The sequence below is a fragment of the Salminus brasiliensis genome, chromosome 11, assembly GCF_030463535.1.
Source record: "Salminus brasiliensis chromosome 11, fSalBra1.hap2, whole genome shotgun sequence".
Lineage (NCBI taxonomy): Eukaryota > Metazoa > Chordata > Actinopteri > Characiformes > Bryconidae > Salminus > Salminus brasiliensis.
In genome coordinates, this window is record NC_132888.1 from 7,476,081 (window position 1) to 7,496,038 (window position 19,958).

General features: G+C 42.1%; 1 protein-coding gene across 2 annotated transcripts in view; it reads right to left on the reverse strand.

The window, feature by feature from the left end:
- The window catches only part of pds5b (PDS5 cohesin associated factor B), a 43,680-nt gene that overhangs the window by 261 nt on the left and 23,461 nt on the right, over positions 1–19,958 (reverse strand). Inside the window, exons 14-34 of one of the 2 annotated variants that reach the window (XM_072691527.1) lie at positions 19,479–19,560; positions 19,330–19,378; positions 19,086–19,225; positions 18,615–18,730; positions 18,403–18,508; positions 17,426–17,586; positions 17,059–17,182; positions 15,675–15,833; positions 13,999–14,067; positions 12,454–12,590; positions 11,282–11,405; positions 10,465–10,669; positions 8,411–8,525; positions 8,060–8,192; positions 6,893–7,012; positions 6,715–6,777; positions 6,451–6,593; positions 3,720–4,184; positions 2,962–3,060; positions 2,625–2,742; positions 1–840 (exon numbers count right to left, since the gene is read on the reverse strand). The exon at positions 1–840 is cut by the window's left edge and continues 261 nt beyond it. In XM_072691527.1, the coding sequence (XP_072547628.1) occupies positions 805–840; positions 2,625–2,742; positions 2,962–3,060; positions 3,720–4,184; positions 6,451–6,593; positions 6,715–6,777; positions 6,893–7,012; positions 8,060–8,192; positions 8,411–8,525; positions 10,465–10,669; positions 11,282–11,405; positions 12,454–12,590; positions 13,999–14,067; positions 15,675–15,833; positions 17,059–17,182; positions 17,426–17,586; positions 18,403–18,508; positions 18,615–18,730; positions 19,086–19,225; positions 19,330–19,378; positions 19,479–19,560 (2,764 nt within the window). In that variant the 3' untranslated portion in view covers positions 1–804. Of the gene's footprint in view, positions 841–2,624; positions 2,743–2,961; positions 3,061–3,719; positions 4,185–6,450; positions 6,594–6,714; positions 6,778–6,892; positions 7,013–8,059; positions 8,193–8,410; positions 8,526–10,458; positions 10,670–11,281; positions 11,406–12,453; positions 12,591–13,998; positions 14,068–15,674; positions 15,834–17,058; positions 17,183–17,425; positions 17,587–18,402; positions 18,509–18,614; positions 18,731–19,085; positions 19,226–19,329; positions 19,379–19,478; positions 19,561–19,958 lie in introns of both variants that reach the window. The other variant, XM_072691526.1, reaches the window with a different exon arrangement.

Here is a 19,958-nt window from a genome sequence, read left to right on the forward strand (position 1 = left end):
CGTTCGCACATCCACAATAATATGCACACAAGAATTACACAAACGAGAAGGGGTTAAAAAAAGGGAAAGAATAAAATGACAGACAGATCTTCTCTTCTTTTCTTTTTTTTTTTTCTTTTTTTAAATGGAACTACAAAACAGTTATTCATGTCGCACATTACAGATGATACAGAAAACACACAGGACAGATACAGTACTGCTAAAAGTCGCTTGTCAGATTTTGTTTTTTTTTGTCTTTCATACTTGGACAGATCAGCTGGTGCAATATCTTTAAAGCTGGAAGGGTAAAAGCTATACAGTTGTCTCCCTAAAGGGGGGTGGGCGGGCGATTGGGCGACTGGATGTAGAAGAGGGAGGGGGGGGGGGGGGTTGTAGGGACAGAACAAAGACTATTTACATTTTTTTTTGTATGTGTGTATTTCTGTGTGTGTATGTATGAGTGAGAGTGTGTGTGTGTGTGTGTGTGTGTGTGTGTGTGTGTGTGTGTGTGTGTGTGAGAGAGTGTGTGTGTGTGAGAGAGTGTGTGTGTGTGTAGTTTAAGATCTTTCACATGGTCAGCACACGCAACAATGCAAAAAACAAACCACGAGTCATGGTGGAGAGGCGTGGCAAAAGCGTACGGCAGAAAAGACGGCAAAATACAGCTGAAGCAGATGCAGATGCATGGCTCGAAAAAGTCCAAACTCTCCAAAAAATCCCCTCCTTCGTCTTACGTTTCGCGGCTTTTTTCGTAAGCTTGGCCAATCGTGAATCTCAGGCGCTGGAGAAGCTCAGCTCAGCTCAGCTCTGCTCCGCTCAGCTCACTCATCTGCGGTCTCGCCTCCCCGACTTCCGCCGCACCTACACAGTCACACAGCGAACACGAAGCAATTAGCACTTCAGATCAGAGACCAGAATAGTCAATAATGACACCACACACAGTCTGCGCCGTCTATTTTAGGACTCAAGTATAACTGTAGGCTTCAGACTCGCTGGATTGGATGCTGCTTGGGTTTGTTTTTGCAAATCAGTTTTAAATGTTTTTAATGAAACCATAGACCAACGGTCCTAGACTGACCGGCTTGGTTCAGACTGCCAGCCCAAATCCAGTTTTTAGGATTTCTAGATTGTATCTAGAGTGATGTGTGGTCAGTCTGGACAGCCAAAACCATTCACAATCCACATATCGGATCCAAACCACATTTGGAGGCAGACTAATATGTACAGATGTGTCTCAGTTGGGGCGCTCTGGTCGCTCAAATCGGATTTCAAAGTGTCTCCTGTGTCACTCGAAACGTGCCAAACAACGACCACGTCAAATCACGAGTGCCTGAAATGCAGGAGTAACCAGTAGAGCCCCACTGGTTAGCCACTTTGCGCCTATGCCGTTACCATAGCAGCACATGCAGAGAGCTTTTATTTATGTTGGACACGCAAATCCGATCTGATCACTTGCAAAACAACAGCGCAGACGGTCATCTCACCAGATCTGATCTGCCTGCAGACTGAACGCTGCCTAAGAGGTCAGGGGGCAGATTCACAAAAAACAAAAACTTTTTTTAGGATTAAAAAGATTAAAAAGTTCTTAAATGCAATTCTCAAAAAAACAACAGATTATCATCATTATGATTATGTAGTTAATTTATGCAAAATAAATAAAATGTAAACATAAAAAAAAAAAAAAAAAATCTTTTGTGAATCCAACCAGAAAAGATCTGCCTCTAAAATGATGTTTATATCGTTGAATTACTAGAATTGAGGTCTAATTTAACAAGATTAAAAGCAGAGAATGGACCTTTTTCACCAACCGTTCTGAAGAAGAAATTTCACATTGTTCAGTTTTCAGATTGTTATTGTTTTCTTATTTGGGATTAGTTTAAATCATGAGAACAATAAAATTCATCATTATAGGACCAATTTAAAAACACATGACTGATGTAGATTTTGTTAGGACATTTCTCAAGAAAAAAATAAAATCGAAATGGTAAACGAGGCCCAAATGTTCTTAAAGTCCTGTTAGTTTCAAGAGTTTCGAGAGTTCTCATTTTTTACGAAGTTGTATTAAATGTGTTTTTCGTCTAATTTCTCCAGATTTAACAAAAAAAATTAATTATATAATTGTCTTATTGTTTATGATGAGCTACATAAGAAAACCATGAAAATGTAACTAAGAGAATTTCAGAGAATATCTTTATTTTTATTTTGAGAACTTTTTATTTTAAAAGTCTTCATATGTTTTTTTTTTTCTTAAAAAAGCTTTTGTAAATCCAGCCCCAGGTTTTCAGTTCAATTGGCTTTACAGATCTGGAAACAGCTCATTTATTACATACTCATGTGCTCAAAAATGAATTAACTTATTAAAATGATCCAAGTAAAAAAAAAAAAAAAAAAAAAATCACAAATCATCCAAACTACAAAAACATTTGTTAAACACTGTTTGCTCCCTCAAAATCCTAAAGCAAGCCTCACCGGTACGTCTTTTACCTGTTTAGCTTGTTAAACTACAAAGGAATGAATGAATGGATTAAAATCCTAAAATCCTTCATCTCTTCTTTCCTGGAGCTTTATTCACAGCCTTCAACCGACCGGCAAAAACCTCTTTCAGCAGCGCAGCTTCCGAGCATGGAGAGGGTGGACAGACTTACTTTAGGTGAGGACTCCTGCGATTGCTCCTCCTCTGCCTCTTCCTCACTCTGCTGAGACGTCTCCATCTCCTCCTCAGACTCTTCCTCTTGGCTAACAGCTGCTCTGGTTCTCCCACCGCTGCAGCACGGAATGAACAGAGCAGACAAAGGGCCGTTAGAGATTGCCGTGTCTCTGAACTTCAGGAGCTCCTGAAATGAGCCTAACTGAACACTGGCCTGTGAGTGAGTTGCATTGCATGCATTGAGATCACTCAGTGTTTAAAAACCATTGCTATTTGATTTCTACTTCAGCGTCTGAACTCGGAAAAGACCATAGTGATGTGTGTTTGTGGCGTACCCGGGCTTTTTAGCTGCCGTTTGCGACTTTGGAGGTCGCCCTCTTCTTTTCTGTGGGGTGGATTCAACCGATTCGCTGGTGGGCTCCGGTACTTCCGCTCTGAAAGTCACATGGTACCACATCAGTTTAAACAGTCGAAACATGGTACAGTCACACACACACACACACACACACACACACACACACACACACACACACACACACACACGGTACATGTGCAGACGTTTTAGCCACATAAGCACATTATTTAATCCCAGTTTTAAGAGTTTTTACTGTAGAAGCTCCAGATCTCATTAGAACAGATGCAGGTGAACATAAATCCAGTAAAAAGGAGCAAGATCTTCTCATTCTGAAGAAAGTAGTGAGATCTTGTCGGTGAGCTAGTCTGAAGAACAGAGCTCGGTTCCTCCAGGTTTCTCCTGGACGCCCCCCAGTCCAGCCAGCGCAGCCTGGAGGATGTGTTCAACTCCTGCTCACCTGATTTACCATCATTAAGCCCTGATTTACCTCTAAACCAGGTGTTGATCTGAGGAGAACACTAAATAGCACTAGACTCCATGAGAGAGGAGAACTTTGGAGATGTTCTAATGATGAACACGGTGATGGAGAACCACTATGTTACGCGACGGCTTTTTAATTGTATTATTTTAATTCATTTCAACTGGTGCTTAAAATCTAAGCTATATAAGAACAACTATTTGATAGCTGGATATCAGGATTATTTGACATCTCAATGACAAAACTACTAACTGACAGACCTTGGTTTGCGGCCTCGTCTGCCTCTGGGCTTTACTTCCATATTCTCACTGCCTGCATCTTCTTCCTCTTCCTCCTCCTCTTCCTCCTGCTCGTCCTCATTTTCTTCCTCCGGAGGTGGTGCGGCCCTCCTGCGGCCTCTCCTTCCCTTGCTAGGGGTCTCCTCCTTCGGAGCAGATTTGGGTGGCCGTCCACGGCGCCCCCTCTTGGGCGGACTGTTCTGTTCGTCCTCCGTCTCTATGGAAGCCTCGGCGATGTTGCTGTCCTCGCCCCACTGCTCCTCCGCGTCGTCCGTGCTCGTGTTGGCCGCCTTCTTGCGGCCGCGTTTGGGCTTCGACTCCTGGGCCTTGTCCTCCTGGCTGGAGGCGGCAGCCCGCTTGCGTCCCCTGCTGGGCTTCTCTGTTTCAGACGGGCTTTTCATGGAGATGTCCTCGTTCTCGCTGTGGTCCACATCTCCTGAGTCCAGTCTGAGAACAAGAGGAAATGAAGGAAGGGGGAGTTAAAGGCTTGTAAAAGTGAATGCAGGCTAATTCCAGACTGGCTCTACGGACTGGAGGGTGAATGGTACTCATGAATACAGTATTTACATACGAGGGCTGAGCATTGGCAACAACCTGGAGATACGATACCCAGAATGATACAGGGATTCCAATTCAATATACTGCCATTTACTATACCAAAGAGCTACTTTCCATGATATTGGTACTGTAAAAGATCATTAGCCATCATATTATTCATATTTGTAAATGATCATAGCACAAGCTCTGAGCATCAGTATAAACAAAAGCCCTTTTAATCAAAGGCAGATGCAGAGCTCTGATGCAGCATAACTGCAAAATAGGCTTTATATCAAAACGTGTGTTTCGCAATGGATTTTCCACCCAAAATATATAACAAAAAACCCTTAAAAATATCATTATTATAAATTATTAATAAAAAAGAAATTAAGTTAAATAAACTTTTAATAAAAACAAGCGCTCGCAGCAGGAAATTGGTGGATCTACACGGCGTCTGCAAATATCCATTTACTGCTTTATCTGTTGACTTCACCTATCATCTATTCTTGTTTCATTACAGTGCAGCTCGGATACTTAATTACAGCAGTCTGGAACAGTAATGAATCATGTTATGCTAGATTTAATTGGTTCACAGTAGAGCTTCTCCATCTCCAAGTAAAGGACTGGTTCCAGACTGAAGTGCTCTGTTGATGTGAGGGAGCCTCAGTAAGGCTGCAATCATTACAGCCTTGTGATGCAAATGTGTTTACAGACCAATTCAGCAGGATGTGAATGACACCAATTCACCAACGTCTACATCTCATGGAAACCAGCGCAGCTCTTATGGAAGACTCGACAACCAGAATACCACAGCTTCTTCTCATTTGTGCCTCTTTGTTTTAGTTTTTAAACAGATGAAGCTAAAAGACATTGAATAAGAGCCTGGAGGTTAACATGCAGATCTCAGTCTGAAGGTTTGGTTCACAGGGTGCCAAAACAAGCTTCTTTAAATTTGGTAGAATTTTCAGTTATGAGGACCAGGTTCACCACTCCGCTGATCACACTCTAGTTTTGATTACCATCAAAGTTTTTCATGAGACAGAGCAAATGAAAGGCCATAAGAAGGAAACAAGGTGAAGAAAATGATTTGCAAAAACACATTTTAATAAGCGGTTTACCTCGTTGGGGTTGCAGTGTTGTACTTTGTCCCATTTTATCAGATTTTTCACCCATTTCCTCCCCAAATTGGACCGCCACTTAACCAACCTGTACATACCCCCCCAATGCACACGATGCTCCTGGCATCAGTGAGGGCGGATCAGCACACGCCCCCCTCTGACATTTGCAACACCACCAGGCAACCAACGCGCCTGGAGGGAAGCACCGCATACCCAGATCCAACGCACCAGTCTGCAGACGCCACGAAGCGATGTGGGGCTGGCCAACCGTGCTCTCTCTGGGCCTCGGCTGCCGATGGCAAGCAGCATGAATGGGATTCGAACCAGCGATACTCTGATCACAGTGACAGCGCCTCAGTCTGCCGGACCACTCTGCCCATTTTTCTCTGATTTTATACCACAGTCGTGCATGAAATTTAGTTTTCCTATCACAACATACTGAACTGAAACCCCTGGATCATGATTCATAACACATCACCAGTTTCATGCCAATACACAACCTTAGGTACCAGCGAATAGGTCTGAAGGGTTTCAGGGGTCCCACTCTTCTGAGGAAAATATTTTCCAAGATATTTTCTTTGACTTCCATACAAGACAACATGCAATTTCATGAGAATTGGACCAATATAAATTCTCTACAATGTCTTGGAACAAATATTTTTGTATCATTAAAAGATATGAAAGGTTTTTTCTTCTCCTGTAAAGTTGCTGGTTTGGAGATACAAAATGTGTGTGTAGCAGCGACGATATGAAAATCTTTATAATAGTTCCAGGACATTTTTATGCATGGTCTCATTTTCCAGGACTTTTCATGACAGGAAATACAGCCCCCAAATTCTCTAGATTTTCCAGGACGAGTGGCGACCGTGTAAATTTCATATTCAGGTCTTCAAACATTTACTTTTCAATGGTGTATACAAACTGTCATAGCCTTAGACTCTTAGATATTGTGCTTGTTTTTGTGCCCACATTCATTTTCCTAGTCTGTTCACTACCACATTCTCTCCCTCTCTCTTATTCAGACACACTAAATTCAATAAAATGAACAACAGACCAACCTTCCTTTGCTGCGTCCAGGGGAGCTAGGATTGGAATTACTGCTGGCGTTGCTGATGGTCTCCATGCGGGAGAGCTTGGTCTGCAGCTTGCCTGTGGCTGATAAGGGTTTGTTCACAGCACCCAGCACATTAGCTGCTTTGGGCTGGAGGAGAGAGGAGGCGCATGGTTAAGAGAAGCAGCAGCTGTGTGAGATTTTCATCAACAGGAAGTGCATTAGAGACACATGCTACACATTGGATACTGCACGAGCGCTAGAGACGTACCTTTCCTGGGGTGAAGAACGACTTCATCTCAGGAGGAAGATAATTTTTTGTGTTGCTGAAATTCTGCAAAACAAAAAACGCAAGAAACTTCGTTCAATTTATTTAGAGGAGAGCTTTAAGCGCTCCTAAGCAATCTGCTCTTAAGGACACTTGCTGGTTATGGGGCTGCAAGGCATACCTTGTCAGGTTGGGTGAAGTAGCGTGCAGGCAGCACAGGGTCTTTTGGTGACTCCAGACTGTATGTAGTGCTCTTGGAGATGACAATGTTCATGGCCACGTCACACACTGTGTACAGTTTCTAACAGGAGAGAAGTTAAAAAAGTATTGAGTAAAGTCTTGAGTAAGGCAGGATAGGCTGGATCAAAGACCCATTATTTTCCTATAGAAACACTTTAATGAGGCTTGTAACGTGAACATAGCCTGAAGTGGACTAATCAGCACAGATTATTTGCTCATGAACAAAAACCAAATATCAAAAATCAAGCAAATCATCTTTTTAACTGTTCTTGTTCTTACACTGACTCGTCACAGCTGTCCCCCCCCCAAAAAAAGAAATAAATAATAAATAAAATCAGATCAGTGCTTCAACACCAACTTTCTCAGGATCTCACAAATGGTTCCAGGACATTTTTATTAATTGTCTCATGCTCACAAATTGGATGTCACAAATTGGATTGAACTGTCACATTAAGGCCCAAAAAATAAATAAATAAATAAATAAATAAATACTCTGATTTGAGTCACTTTAGCTTGGTAATTAGAAAGTAGCCTTAAAGCAGCCAGATGTAAGAGTTAGTATTTTTGTTGCTTCTGGGCTCCCCCTACAGGTGGGAAGTTTAATTCACTTTCACACCACTGCAGTAAATATAAATTAGGCTTGGAACCCCCCCCCTTCATAGACGGCTGAAAGATCTGTAGTGAAAGAAGCATGTGGACTGAGGCGGTAGAGGAATACTACAGGACTTTACACTATTATGACTTGGGTTTCGCAGCACTACGCAATTTTGGAGAAAGGTCTTGTTCGGCTCCACCGAAGTTTGACAGTGTAGCAGCAGTGTTTGGGCCTGGAGTGGCAATGACAGACCCTATTCTCTCCATTACAGTCAGTGGAGCATCAACACGATTCTCAGGCTGCTATTTTAGGGGCAAAACTATACCCTACTACATAAGGTTACTTTAAGCCTCCTAAAACCACACACTGCAAAATTAACAATACACAACTGGCCATGTATGAATTTGTGAAATGTTGACAGAGATATTTGGTTGTATTCCATCCTGAACAAGCAAAAAGGAAACCGTAAAACATGGTGGAGAAAAAAATCCTACTAGAACAGCTTAGACCCACCTCGTTTATCTTGGCGTCATCAGGACTCTGGCCATCTTTTGTCTGCTTGATGTTTTCCACCATTTTTCTTATGAATGCATGACTGTTGTTCTCATTTTTGGCCATCAGGATCTCCAAAATGAACCATAAAGCCCTTCAGAAGATAAGAGAGGAGGGATAGAGAGATACCGAGGCGGGGGAAAAAAAATGAATGATTTTCACAGATAAAAGCAGAGAGCTCTCAGAATCAATCTCTGGTGGACACCCCCCCTGAAAACACCATTTTCTTCTATATATGGTTTTCAGCGCTCTGCATTATACAGCACATCTCTCTTACGCACACACACACACACACACAGGGCTGAAACTCACTCTTTGATGTCTTTCAGCTGCTCAATATCTTGTACTTTCACGTAGTCTGGGTCATGAGCCAGGAGGTGGATGGCATACGGCACCACATACTCTGGCAGGAGAGAGATCAGTTTCTCTGCAATAGACAGACAATAAACCGTGATTATTCACTTACCTGTCCTGAAGAATCAATCACTAAGCAGAGCTTTTCAAGCTCAGACAATCAACTGAAAAAATAGGACACCTCATAAAAACACACATGCATCTTTTTTAAACACATTTAAACATCTGGACAGCTGATCTTCACTTGAACAGCATTGAAAGATGGAGGCAACATATATATATATATATATATATATATATATAAAACATAAAACTGAAGAAATGTCTTTCAACATCATCTTCAGCTGCTGCTACATCAGCTGCAGATGACCAGAACATGGTTGGAGAGGATTATTCTGGAGAAGTCTGTCTTATTTAAACCTCAGACAGTTAGACTGGTCTGCTTTTGATGGCTAAAGTAAGTGGTGAAGATCACCATGGCCAGATCCAAAGAGCTCTCCGGACCTTCACATAGAAGGCTGTAGATGCAGATGAGTCTGAGAAGAGGTTTAAAAAGATCTCAGAACTATAAGAAATCAGCTGTTCCACTGTCCGCTATTTAAAACCACTGGCAAACAAGGCCAGATGAGGCTGTCCTAGTAAAGTCAGGGTAAGGAAGTCTCCAACAATCCTAAAATCTCATAACAGGACCTACAGATAGCGCTTGGTACAGTTATTGGGAAAGTACAGCATCTACCACCAAAAACAAACTGCACAAGTCTGCCCAGTTGTTTAAATGAGTTAAAAATGACAAGTTTTTATGGGGTGTCCGGTCCCCCCCCCCCCGACGGGAAGGAAGGAAGGCCGATGGGCATGATACACAGAATGAATTAGAGCAAGATGGACTAGAAAGACTTGTACTGGATCTTCTTACAGTGTCAGATCATGACAATCCAATTAGTCTAAATCAAATCAACATGACAAAATAAATGGCATGAATTAATGACAACCGCAGTGGATTAAGTGGTCTAAACATCAGCCAAGTAATTCAGTTTGGCAGGAAAGACATACCAAAGTAATTTCTTGCTGAGCATGCCGCTTAAAAGCAATGACAAATGGCTTCAAGTTTATCTCTGCATTTGTCTACACACAGCACAATGAACAATGGACTGCATCAGTGTTTCCCACTCCTGGGGTTTTGGTGCTCTTCCCAGCACATGTTAGGGTTTTCCATGAACAACAGGCTGTCTGCGAGCATACGCAATTAAATTTAAACACATATAAAATTAAGTGTTTTAATATCAATGTAACATCAGGGCAAATGTTTCCTTATGACACTGAACAGTCCTCCAAACAGCACAGCCACGTGCATGTCTATCCGTGTATACTAGCCTGCTTGATCCAATAGTAATTATTCAGTACCTACTAATTATTTAGTATGCATGTATTATTCAGAATCTACAAATTCGTTACCTACATTTTTCAGTACATACTATTATGTATTATCCAATATAAAAAAAAATCAGAACAGTAATTATGATTCAATAAATATTAATTTAGTACATACTAATTATTTAGTATCCAAGTACCAAGCATTCAGTATCTACTACTCCAAAATGTGCTTATTATTCAGTACCTACTAATTTAGCATCTACATATTATTAAATAATAAAGTACTTAATCAGTACCTACTAATAATTTACCACCTAACTATTGAACATCATATTTAATAAGTACTAATTATTTAGTACCTACTAATAATTTGATAAATGTATGTGCCCACATTCAAGCTTTTAGGGTGGAAAGGGTTAAAACATGACCCCATGACACCCTGTTTTTTTTTTGTTGTTTTTTAAGGCATTTGCATACTTAAGCACCAACATGGACCCTGTACCGAGCCCACCTAGAATTTAAAATGGGCTAGAGCTGGGGGTTAGCTTTGGGCATCCAAATCACAAAATTCAGGGCCAGGATTGTGAAACACTGACCTACATGGTAATGAAGGTAAAAAAAAGGGGTGTACATGCCCTCACCGCTGACTGCGGCATGCTGCTTGAGGTATTCCCTGCGCAGGTTGATGTTTTTGACCAGGCACTGGCGGGCATGAGCCCGGCGCTCCTTCACCGGATCTTTGGCACACAGAGCAAACACGGCCAGGTACTCCAGCGGCAGCCGCAGCCGACACAGGCCCTTGTGCAGCTTCTGAGCGAAGGCCTGCCGCACCTGGTAACACTCATCCTGAGAAGAGATGCACAGTGATTAGGTCAACTCGCTAAATGAATTGCAATGAATGAAGACAAGGAGTTAACAGATAGGAGGGAGAACCCTTAGTGGAGCTAGAAGATGATTTAGACGCTGCAGCATGACAAATCACTTTTAACTAAAGCTACAAACTACTTAAGCGTTTATTTTGTTAGTGGGCACTCTTGTCCGGAGCACATTATAGTAGCACAGTGCAGTATTAGGGCTGTTATTGGTGTAATAGTAAAGTTCCTGCCTCTAATCTTCAATTATTAAACGGTAACACAACAGAAGTGAATCAGAATCTACTCTGTTTTTCCAACATTGACAGCCTAAATGGGACGAGCGCACAAATGCTGCACACCTTTTCTGTTTAAGCGAATTAGCTGGCAAGCAAACAGCCCAAAGCAAGCCAAAAGGACCACCATATGGCCTCATAGTACCAGCAGCAGTGCTGACGGAATAATACAGCGAATCTCTGACATTAAGGTCACCATGCCCCATTTCATGCCATTAAAACTGAAGAGACCGGCCAATAAAGATGAGCTAAGAGTTTCAGCCACTAAGTGAAGCGGAGAGGAGTGAGACTACAGGTCCAAAAGATCTTACATTGATGACCAGAGCACAGAGCTGGTACTGCTCCAGGGTGATGATCTCATGGTAGCAGGGCTCCTGAGCGAGACGCAGCACTGCACAGCCTGCCGCCAGGCGGAGCCGGGACATGTCTGGCTTCCTAAACAAATAAATAAAAACACAAACAAATCAGAATCTCAGGGGGCACAAGAGGCCAACACTACATCTCAGGTAGATATAAGCGCTGCATGTGATGAGCTGTACTCTTACAAACAGCCAAGAAAGCTTTTCCCTCATTTCTTGTTTTAAACTATGCTTAGATCACTGGTTTAAACACTGGCCTCCTTTTCTTCAGTGGTTTCCAGTGGCTGCTCAATCTGTTAAATTCTACTAATAGATTTTGTAGAACTAAGGCTGAGGCATCGAGCCTTGGCTGCGACGAAAAGTTAAGCTGAGAGATAAACAATCCCAATGTCTAAATGTTTGTGGACACCCTTTCTAATGAATGTATTCAGCTACTTTGCATTTGCACAACTGTGTCAGCAATGAGTGCAACCTACACACACGGCTTTTCTAGTCCCTGTGGAGAAGTACTGCCAATAGATCAGGACTCTCTAATGCCAGGCGTGGGCTATATAAAGGGGTATATAAAGCCCCTGAGCCCCTGGAAGAACTGTGTTTTCAGGAATGATGATTGGTACTCCTCCAATACTCTTGGGATGAGTTGAGGACGGAGGATTATGAGGCAGGGTGGGGTGTTGATCGCCATCAAACCCTCACAGCAATGCTCAGAAATCTAGTAGAAAGCCTTCTCCTTTACAGTAGAGACAGTTACAACAGCAGGATCAACTTTTCTTTCTTAAACCCTTGATTTTGGATGAAATGAATAATGTGTGGGTGTCCTAATACTTTTGTCCATATATTTTAAGCCACTGTTTATGGTTTAAAAGCTTATTTGTATTGATTTAAGTATTGAAATAAATAAATAAAAAACGTAGACTGCTCCAAATTTTGTTTTCTGAGATGATCCAAGCACAGAACTACATTCTCGAAAGACATAAACAGTGGTTCTCTAACCAGCCCTCACGGCACAGAGATTTTAGCTGGAGAACTTCCAACATGCAGGATTAAAAATGGGGTTGTAGAGAATCACTGCAATACAAGACAACCACCAAGCAGTTCATTTATCAGTTTTTGGAAGCACTCACCCCATCTTGCCCTGTTCAGTCAGGTCTCCATCACTGTTTAGTATGGCAGTGAGCATCCTAAGTGTGGAGTTCCCAGACTTGCTCTGATTGTTCTTCACGCCAAGCAGCCACCGCACCATTAGCTTGATGCCCTGGATCTAAAACAGAGAATGTAGAGATGAGAAGTGTGTGTGTGTGTGTGTGTGTGTGTGTGTGTGTGCACACGCATGGATGTTTGCAATTACTGTTTGCAATAAGCAGGCAGAACATCTCGTCTCCTTCTGAAATGTAAACTTTCTTGCCGTTACTTTTCAGTCTTAAGTTAAGACAAGTTAAAAAGCTATGAGATAAACACACATTCGCCAATAACACTGACGAGTCTTCTTTAATCAAGGTTCTGATTAAATAACAATTTTCCCCCTAATTACTGTTAAAATCATTGATTGAACACAAAGGTCGAGACTGAGAGAGAAAGAAAAATAGAAATACATATAATTAAATCAAATAAATCAATTGTGTATCAGTATTGGATTATTTTTAGCCAAAAAAAACAACAAACTAACGGAAAAAAACCCTGATAAAAACCGGGAAACACTGATGCAGTCCATTGGCCGATATTTCTCTAAATAGCCTATCTTCCGATCTTCGTGAGTTATGGATTACAGCAGAGCTGCACGAGGCTCCTTCATAGGGGCTGTTTGGATTTTTCTTGGTTGTTGTATTTGTGTTTATGCCAATGCTCTTCTTAGTAGCTGTGATAAACTGCTCTCTTCTTCATCCAGCTGTGAACAAACATGTGTGTTGTAAATCTTACCTGTTGGGGTTTCTGTATTAAGCATGTATGCTGCATACCGTATACCGCGGCCTCATTATACAGACTGTATAACGGTAAAAAAAAAGCAAGTGGATACAGCCCAACCCTAAACTGTAGTGCACTTCATCTTGAGAGACAATACACAGAGCATTAGAGAAGCCCTGCGCGAGGATGCATTACCAAGTTTGCCTGGAAAGGTTAATGTAGCATCCAGCCCTGCCCTTGATAGGCATCAGCGAACGGCCGATCATCCTGAAAGATAATCTGTATCACACCCAAAAACACTGACCGCTCCATTTCGACTTAAAAGCTTTGAGAGTGGAGCAAAACAACGGGAAAACAACACGTGGGCTTCGGGAAATTGTTCCAGCAATTGTTTACAGGCGTAATACGGTTTCTGAAAATAAACATGCTTCGTCTTTAAAAACTCACTTATCTGAAGAAATGCTAGACATCTGATGTGCGGCATATTTATACAGAAACACCCGACAGGTAAGATTTACAACACAGATGTTTGTTTACAGCTGGATGAAGAGGAGAGCAATTTATCACGGCCACCAAGAAGAGCAGCACTGGCACTAATTCAACTCACAAGAAAAATATATCCAGGCTAATCACTGTAGCGCTCAGTGTGTGACTGGAAAAACGGGCCCGATCAAAACAGCAGTCTGATGATAACAGCAGCAGAAAAGCTCACAGTTAACGGCACTGTGATTTAGTGAGCTTTTCATACAGCGAGCTCGTGCCCCCACCTTAGCCAACGTTTCAGGGGAAACTTCATCATCTGGAACCCAGAGCTTGGTGGTTTTCTTGCCAGGAATCTTTGAGAGAGACAAAAAGGAGAGAGAGAGAAAAGAAAAAGTCTGATAAGTATCAGATGGCATTCAGGAGCAGTGTGTGTGTGTGTGTGTGTGTGTGTGTGTGTGTGTGTGTGTGTGTGTGTGCGCTGCAACACCGAGCTAAGGACTTCTTGCCTGCTGCGTTATCAGGACACAAGGAGCTTCTACTTACAGATCTCTTACAGCAGGAGGCACACACATACCCACACCTCACAAAAAAAGTGAGTTTATAAATAACTAATAAATATACAATAATAATAATAATAATAATAATAATAATAACAACAACAACAACAACAATAATAAACATGATCTTGTCATTTGTAGCATCTGGTCTCAGTTTAAGCTTCTACACAAAGCTATAGATTAGACACTGCAGTAATTAGATATAGTGCATTGCATTCATCGCTAGGGCACTCTGCAGTCCTAAAATGTGCAGTATAGACTGGTTTCCTGTTTACAAACTTTACTGGGTGCACGCAGTCAGGGGAGAGATACGTTTTGGAGACATAGCCGGTCAGTAGACTGTGTCGTTGTCAGCATAGCCTGTACACGGTTAGTAAATTCATGTTGACTCCATAATAAAAAAAAAAATGTCATAGTCAGGTTTGTTGTTTTTTCATCTTCTACGATTCTAGCAAAGGGACGTGATCCACTCAGAATACTATAAAATTTCCATCCATCTTCTCTGAGGTTGGTGCAGGTTACTCCTCAATTTTTTGCTGTCTAGTGTGAGGGCTGCTGCTCTCTGCTGCTCTTCCCCCCTGGTTGCGAGCGCATCTCTGTGATGCCTCTGCACAGAAACCTGTCTATCATGAAGAAAAGCACTGGAGTTTTTTGTGTGAATGCCAACATACTATTTTAATCTGCACTTTAATATAAAAACGTGGTTTGAAAAAGCAGCCAAAGCTAATGGTTCATAGTCCACTTCTCTAATCTACACCAAATCAGTAATACCACCTGCCGAATATGGAGTAAGCAACTCCATGGACTCCACAAGACCTCTGAAGGCATAATGTGGTGTCTGTGGTGACGTCCTGCAAGTTGTAAGGTGGGCCCCCCATGGATCGCATCAAATGGCTTCTTTTTCACTGCAGGGCCAAAAGGTTACCAAGGTCACGCCAGGTCACGCCACACCGCAACGATAGTTGTTGACGCAAGGGAGCGCAGCACAGACTACCGGAAATATAAAGAAAGCAGCACATCTGCTCTGCAGTGGAAAAGAGGCCAATGAGCCTTGGTGGTCCATGACCCAGTCACCAGTTCTCCTTTCTTGGACCACTTTTGGCAAGTACTGACCACTGCATACTGGGAACACCCCACAAGACCTGATGATTTGGAGATGTTCTGAACTGTTTGTCCATAACAATTTGTCCTGCACCATTTTTCCTGCTTTAACACCAATCACCTTCAAGAACCGACTGTTCACTTCCTGCCTAATATATTCACCCCCTGACAGATGGCGCTGCAGAAGATAATCAGTGTTGCTCACTTCCCCAGTCATCAGTGTAATTCATCAGTCATGTCTTAATTCTTCACAGCCACTCTAATCAGTGCTTTCTTAGGCTGCTGTGTTATGTTCTACTCACCCTGTCGTTCATTAGCAGGTCTTTAACGATGAAGTTGGCCACCAGTGACTTGAGGGGTCCAGCAAACTGCTCTGGTGCCAACATGGCCAGGTGACCCAGTGTGGTGAGAGGGGTTATGAGTTGCTCCATGTTCTCCGTGTCCAGACTCTTATGCAGAGGCTATGTATGAAGAGAAACATGGTCAGGGTTGTATGAACTCCGATCCAAGACTATCCATCTTATTTTTTGGAATTTCTTATGAAAGCTTTTCAACTGGCATTTTAAGGAGGCAGAGTGAAAACATCAGAACATGCATACACAGCACTGTGAAAAATAAGGACACCCTATGAAAACCTTGGTTTTAAAAAAATATTTAAACATAACGCTGGTGTCCAATAAAAAACATGCATGTCCATTTTTGTCCATTTATATTTTTCTCCATCTTTAAACCCTGTAGCTGCTCGGGACAGTGTGCGAAAATAGAAATGATGAAATCCAGAAATTTTTCTGTAAAATAACCATTTTGGAGATGCACATTTTTCACTGGACAGCGACAATATGAACAGTCAATCTTGATTTGAGCAATACTGAGTGATGAAGGTAATGTAACTAGACATATAAAAGTAATTAAATAAAAATACTAATTTCCTTATTACTACTTTAATGTGTGAAATCAGAATCAGCTGCAGAACATCAGAACATGGTTGAAGAGGATTATTCTGGAGGAGTCTGGAGTCTTATTTAAACCTCAGACGTTTAGTCTGGTCTGCTCTTGCTTGTTGAAGTAAGTGGTGAAAAAGATCACCATGACCAGATCCAGAGAGCTCTCTGATGGCACTGAGAACGTGTGTTACAAGCTCCCTCTAGACTTGGTAGTTTTTTTGTTAATTGTGTTAACATTTAGTATTTCTATTTTGTAAAGTTTTTTAAACTACCGTGAGGGACGATGCACCAAGCTTTTCAACTCACCTTCACACCTGTGTAATGTGACGTGACCAACCTGAATAGATTTCGACTATAAACAAGGTTGCAGATGTGTAGGAGTCTGAACAGATATTTAAAAAGATCTCAAAACTATTAGAAATCAGCTGTTCCACTGCCTGCTAAATTATTTACAGGTAGAGCACATTTAAAACTACTGCCATCATGGACAGGTCAGGCTGTCCAGGCAAGTGCAGCCCAGGAGTGGACCTCAAGAGGAATAAAGAAGCCTCCAACTATTCTAAAAGATCATCACAGGATCTACAGGGTGATGAAAGTTCATGAATCTACCATCCGAAAGAGACTGCACAGGTTTTTTTTTATTTCATGGGAGGTGTACAAGGGAAAAATAAAAAAATTAAAAAAATAAAATATGAATTAACCATGATACATAATGATGGAGGAATGCTGCTGAAAATCTCACCTCAAATATCTGTGCAAAGTGGGTGTCTCTGTTGGAGAACATGGCGTGGATGCAGCGGATGGCATACTTGGCCTGGCGGGGAGGGCCCTTCTTGGCCTTGTGCTGCAGTACTGGTAAAAGAACCCTAGGGGGAAGAAGCAGGTAACAAGATAAACAGAACTGTCTGGACCTATTCGGTTCAGTCATGTCACAACCTAATCATAACACAGAGTTAACTCAAACCAAAAGCAAAAACATCCCTTTATTTTATACATTTTATTCTATTAAAAGATAGAATAAAACGTTTCAATATGTGCATCAGCTCCAGGCCAGCCAACGTCCTTCTGCAGACAGTCTACAGCTGGTAAGAGCCCAGCAGCCCACTCACGATTTAATGTGTGGGAAGCTCTCCTCCAGTTTGCCGCCAGTGTTTTTGAAAATCTGCAGTGCTGCTTCAGCCACCTTCTCGTCGTCCATCTTCAGACAGCCGAGGAGAGACTCGAACGTCTCAGCAGAGTGGAAGGACACGGGATGAGTGAAGGACAGAACCTGGGGAGAATGCCACACTTTAGTTTACAGTGCTTATTCAACACACACTAGGCTATTTAAATTCTACACACACACACACACACAGATTGCAAAATGAAGGTGGAGTTAATGCTATTTACCAGGGCCATTTCACAGGACCACCACAGAGCAGGTAGTATTTGAGAGGTGGGTCGTTCTCAGCACTGCAGTAATAGTAATAATAATGACTGACATGATGGTGATGGTGGTGTGTTAGTGTGTGTGTTGCGCTGGTGGTAATAGTAGTACATTAGACACAGCAGTGCTTCTGAATCACTGCTGGACTGAGAACAGCCCACCAACTAGAAATATCCAGCCAACAGCATCCTGGCCAACACAAGCTCTGCAGCAACAGATGAGCTTCTGTCTCGGACTTCACATCTACAAGGTGGACCAACTAGGTAGGACTGTTTAATAGAGCGAACAATGAGTGGACACACACTAATATGCCACACCACCATTGTCAATGTTACTGCAATGCTGACTGACCCACCATCTGTGGGGTCCTGACCACTGAAGAATAAAGGGTTTCAAGAGGGTGAAAGAAGGCTGAGAAAGAACTGCAGAAAGACAATGGTGTTAATGTTATGGCTGGTCGGTGTGTGTAGTGCTGAACGTCCTACTCCGATCACTTGCCCTCTAATGACTAGTGATGTTTGTAGTTCAAATAGAGAGGAAGATGAACTGCAGAGAACATGAAATGTAAACAGGCTCCCTCAATTCTAATGAGGTTTCCTCCCCATCTGTCCCAGAACCATCACAAATCACCAATCAATGCTGAAATGAGCACATCATTACCTTGAGGAGCTCCAGGCCAGCTCTAATAGCCTGCTCAGTGGGTACGCCTTCATCTTCATCATCAGCCGTCCCTTCTATGGACTTGTTCACTTGTTTAATAAGTGCACTGCAGATGGAAAACGAGAGTGTGAGGCGTCAGGTGATGGATGAGAAACCAGCAGGATTAGAAAGAGAGAGAAAGAGAGAGTGTGAGAATTGTCAGGACACTTTACCTGATTGATTCTGTGTCAATATGGACAGGGGCAATCCTCTCTAGCAAGAACTTCACCATCTCCAGGAAAGGGTTGCTGGGCTGTTTGGGGCTGCCCAGTTTTTTCGTGATATCTTTCTGTAGAAAACAAAACGGCCACAAATTGGGGTAAGATAAACGCTGCTCTGAAAGGACAGACCAACAAACTTAACGCTGTGTATTTTGTAATACAGCAAAATGATGGGGCTGAGTCGACAAAGCAGTGATGGAAGATACAAGACAAGACCATCTTCACCGTTAGTGTTGGACACAGATGGAAACTGGCCTCCGCCTTTAATCCATCCGTGCAGTAAACACACACACACACACACACACACACACACACACACACACACTAAAAATACCCTACAAACCCTACCCTACAAAAAAAAAAAAATGGCAAGCTAAAGGAATTCAAGTCAAAAAAAGAAAAGCAAGCATTTGAAAGACTTACCACGCAGACCTCAGCCTGCTTGCAGGAGCAGGAGGGACTGACCAGCGTCTCCAGCTGTTTCCTGATCTTCTCGTCCTCCTCCAGAACCTGTGCCAGCTTCTTCACAAAGTCTTGTGCCTTACCTGGGTCAGGCAGGTTCCCTGAGAATGCCAAAAGACACACAGATCAGTCGATTCGGCCATTCTTACTGAATCCCAACAGGAGTCCTTTTAGCTAATTAGTGCAGTGAAGTTATGAGACTTACTGGTGATGACCATGACTTTTGAGAAGACTGCCTTATTGTAGGAGTCCGACTGAAAGGAGGAGAGTACAATTAAACTGGTTATACTTTCGAATCACAAAATATGACCGTCTGGAGCTCAGATTAGTGCAAGAGAGAGAGAAATAACCTACTTTTGGCTGTTTTACAAGATCCAACAGATCTTTGACATGGTGTCTCAGCATGTTCTGGCACTTCCACATCTCATTCAGGGCTCTGAGGGAATGATTCAATGATTTAATTAAGCTATACCAGTCAATTAAAACCATATACAAGATTACAAACAGAACACATCACAATTTAACATAAATTATTATGCTCTTCAGAGGAAAAATAAATAACCAGTGAGAAGTGAAGCACTTTTGTTAGTTGCTCTGGATAAGAGCATCTGTTACCACCACCACCACCACTACCAGTACCACGGCTGAAGCAGCACACCGGTTTTAGTTATACTGTGGTATGAAAACTGATGGGTATAGTACCGTATACAAAACAAAACGAACAGAGAACCCTACCAATTTCTTATTATTTTGGTTTTAAAAAACAAACAATTAGATTAATCAGAGTAATAATAAAATAAAAATAATAAATAGTAATAAAATGGTTGCACAGCT